Source organism: Arachis duranensis, chromosome 7, assembly GCF_000817695.3.
Source record: "Arachis duranensis cultivar V14167 chromosome 7, aradu.V14167.gnm2.J7QH, whole genome shotgun sequence".
Taxonomy (NCBI): domain Eukaryota; kingdom Viridiplantae; phylum Streptophyta; class Magnoliopsida; order Fabales; family Fabaceae; genus Arachis; species Arachis duranensis.
This window is the reverse complement of record NC_029778.3, coordinates 12,859,536-12,863,571: the sequence shown is the minus strand read 5'-3', so window position 1 is coordinate 12,863,571 and position 4,036 is coordinate 12,859,536. Positions and strand designations below refer to the sequence as shown.

The following is a 4,036-nucleotide window of genomic DNA, read 5'->3' as shown; positions in this document are numbered from 1 at the left end:
TATAACAATAGTTTCCGAGTTCTGTTATGAAAGCTGTTTTTTCTTTGTCTTTTGGGTGCATCAAAATCTGGTTGTATCCAGAGTATGCGTCCAAAAAACTCAAAATGTTATAACCTGATGCGTTGTCTACTAGTTTGTCTATGCATGGTAGTGGGTAGGCGTCTTTAGGGCATGCTTTGTTCAAATTAGTGAAATCTACATACATATGCCACTTACCTGACGTTTTCCTTACCATTACGATATTTGAGAGCCATGTTGTAAATCGCAGTTCTTCTATGAAACCTGCTCGTAGGAGCTTTTGGGTCTCTTCCAGGCATGCTTGCTTTTTTCTCATCGCCCATGTTTCTCTTTTTTTTGTGCTATTGGCCGAGCTCTTGGATCGGTCTGTAGTCTATGGCATATGAGGTCGGGATCGATTCCTGGCATGTCCGTGGGCGACCAAGCAAATAGGTCGGCATTGGACCGAAGTATGTCGATAATTCGTTGTTTGGTTCCATTACGACATTTGAGAGCCATGTTGTATGCTTCTTTGTTGAAATTGTTGCTTCGATTATTTTCCGATTTTATCTTGAGGCTGTCATTGTAACATTGCCGAGCTTCAATGTGGTCGGCGTGAACGGTAGCTATTTGGTCTCCCTGTACCTGAAACTTAACACAAAGATGTATGGTTGAAACAATAGCTTCGAAGGAGTTTAAAAAGGGTCTGCCTAATATGATGTTGTATGGACTGCTGCAGTCGACAACCAAAAATTGTATGTCTTTGGTTTTACTCATGGGTGGTTTCCCAAGTGTTATTCGTAGCCATACGCTGCCGAGTATAGTCACACGCTCTCCCGAGAATCCGACCAGTTCTCTTGAGGATGGCATCATAATTTGTTCGCTAAGCTTCATTTTGTTGAAGGTTGAATAGAATAGCACGTCTGCACTGCTGCCGGGGTCGAGTAGGACTTTCTTGACAAGAAGATCCCCGGCCTGGACTGAGATTACTACGGGGTCGTCCAAATTGTCTGAGCCTGTTTGATAGTCGGATTGTGCGAAGCATATGCTCGGTGTTCGAGGTTTGTTTGATGTTGCTTTGTTTGTTTGTTGCATTGTCAACATTTCTCGGAAGCGGCGTTTGCGTGCTGAGTTGGTATGTCCGCCGCTTGCGAACCCTCCGGAGATGCAATTTATAACTCCTTTTGGCGGCAGAGGTTGTGCCTTTGGCTTGTCCGGTGTGTTTGGTCTTCGCTCTGGGCGTCTGTCTAGGTGGCTCTCTGAAGCTGGTCTTGTTTTGTTGATGTATTTGTCCAGGTGTCCTTGTCTTTCTAACCTTTCGAGGAGATCTTTGGCAATGACGCACTCGTCGGTGGTGTGTCCGAATTTTTGATGGAAGGCGCAGTGCTTTGTTTTGTCAACGAACCTCTGGTCTTGGTATGAACCGGCTCTACTCGGTGGTTTGATGAGCTTATTATGCAGTATTTCTTTCAGAATGTCCTCCCTTCTTGTGTTAAACCTTGTGTATGAGTCGAATTTTGGGGTCAATTTGAAGGGTCTTCTGGCATCTCTCATTTGATATTTGTCGTCCTCTTTTCGGGGTGTTTGTCTTTCGTTTCGCCGGGTTTCGCGCAGCTCTTCAATTTCGATCTGTCCGGTGGCTTTGTCTCGGAATTCTTCTAGTGTTCTCGGCTTTGCGACAGCTATGGCTTCTTGGAACTTTCTTGGTCGGAGGCCGCTTTTCAGGGCGTGGAGTTGTACCTCTGGGTTGAGGTCAGGGATTTCCATGGCAGCTGTAGTGAAGCGCGTCATGTAGTCCTTCAGGCTTTCCTGTGGCCCTTGCCTTATCGTACTTAGATAGTCCGAATCCCTTACATAGATCTTTGAGGCTGCAAACTGATTAATAAACATCTTAGAAAAATCGTCGAAACTGGTTATGGACCCTGCAGGTAAGTTAGAAAACCATAACAGCGCGGCACCATCTAGAAAAGTTGGAAAAGACCGGCACAGTATGGGATCAGAGTCGCTGTTCAGGAACATCATTGATTCAAATTTGGTTACATGTACTTTAGGATCTCCGATCCCTTTATACGGTGCCAGGGTCATGGGAAGTGTAAAATTTTGAGGCATCTTAAAACTCATAATTTCTTCGGAAAACGGGTTAGCACGTCGTCTCCCTGTTTTTGGGGGGGTTTCCCCTGTCTTTTCGTGGGATTCGGATTGGTGCCCTTCGTGTTGTTCTGTGTTTGTCTCCTTGTTGACATTCTTCTTTTCGCCTCCGTTTTGGAGCGAAGCTAGTAGTTCGGCCATGCGTTGATTTTCTGCTAGCAAAGCCGCGTTAGCCGCCACCAGATCGGTATTAGACCGAGAATTTGGTCGAGTGTCAGACTGATCGGTCATGTTCGGGTTTCTGAAAAAAAATATAGTAAAAGGGGTAGGAAGGAATATTATTACTGAGAACAGAGAAAGAAATGAAGAAAAAAGGAGGGGGGATAATTAAACTCGGGCCCCACGGTGGGCGCCAATTGTTCCTTTGTGAGAAGAAGCTTCCGAGATGAGGTCGGCTACCAGCTCCACTCGTGATTCGGAAGTATTCTCTTCGGGACTTGGAAACCTTGGCGTGGAACCTGCAAAAAGGACTCCGACGCCCAAGTTAGCACTTAATAACGCAAATACTAATGAGAGAGAATAAAGTGAAGATAAGCAGGATTTTATCGTGGTGTATTGCTTTCTTAGCGATTATGTGCGTGTTGTTGCCTTCCCTAGACGAGGTTATCTCGTCTGTTTAAATAGATTAAGTAGCAGTGGACATTTGAGTGACGTTCCGACTTTTTGGGTTTGTTACCGAGGATCGACGTGTTCAGTTAAGTGCGAGATTCTTGGTGCGCATGATGAGGTTGACTTGTTTTCAGGTATGAGATTGTTAGCCGAGGATATCGGTGAGGTACAGCTACAATGCTAAATCTCATAGAAGTGTAGCTATCATTCATCAATTGATTTATGGCTTGGTGTCAAGGTTGTGAACTTACTTTTTGTAGTGTTGACATGTTAGTTCCATTTGCAAAACATATAAAAATTAGTCCTTTTTTCATATATGAAAGATTATTATATGAATTGATTAATAAAAAAAATAAAGACATCATAATATATTTTTTTATTTTTGGTTTATTTTGAGAGTTATCTGAAACGGTGATTTGAGTTTGAACGCGAGGTTCATACTCCTGGTGAGGCAACGTCCGATTTATTCTTATGTCGAGGTGCTGCCGTTCGAGTTCCTCGTGAGGAGGTGGAGGACTCCGATGCTTAAGTTAGTAAGGGCTTTAAGCAAGTTTTTAGTAGATTAGAATCTAAATATACCTAAGAAGTGTCAATGTATTTATAGTAGAATAGATAACAATTTTTTAGAGTAATTTCACCTTTGTTAGTGGATAACCATTCTCTTTATCTTAAAAGTTTATTAAGATCTTCTTTCTAGATAAATAGATAAGATATCTTAAAAGTCAGTTGTGTATTTAGATAAGTGGGACCAAATTCATGTTGCTTTGTCTGACCTCTATAATGAAATCGGATAGGGATAGATTAGAATGATATCTATATATTAGGCTTTATTCATTTTAAATCTAGCTAAATTGTGAACTAGTGCATAAACAGAGGTCAACTAGACCATGTTGAATGATTCAAATTAAACCTTAGTTCTAATCCAATTGAATGATTTAACTAGACCAATTTTATAGATTTCGGATCTAACTTGAATTATATTAAAACTAAGCCAAATTTAACTCAAACTAATAGGGTTCAGGCTAAGGTTTTGGACCGGTCTATATCATGGATAAGAGCTTTAAGAGTTCAGTTGTTTTATTAATTAATTAAGTATTCAAATACACATTGAGGAATAAACTAAACTGGTTTAAGTCAGGGCGGAGCTACATATATAAAAAGAGGGGCGATGACCCCTTAATTTTAATTTTTTAAATATAAATTATATGTAAATTTCAGTTTAACCCCTCTTAAAATTTTATTTTAGTCTTATTTTATTATATAAATATTTTTAACCATTCTC

General features: G+C 40.9%; 1 protein-coding gene across 1 annotated transcript; it reads right to left on the bottom strand.

Annotated features, from left to right (window-relative positions):
• Positions 1 to 330: 330 nt before the first annotated feature.
• On the bottom strand, positions 331 to 2,376 carry LOC107457803 (uncharacterized). The gene has a single exon (XM_016075984.1). It carries the CDS (start codon positions 2,374 to 2,376, stop codon positions 331 to 333), a length of 2,046 nt encoding a protein of 681 aa, XP_015931470.1.
• Between the last annotated feature and the right edge of the window lie 1,660 nt (positions 2,377 to 4,036).

Excerpts from the sequence above, each read along its gene's own strand:
- LOC107457803 (XM_016075984.1), bottom strand. The coding sequence starts at position 2,376 with ATGACCGATCAGTCTGACACTCGACCAAATTCTCGGTCTAATACCGAT.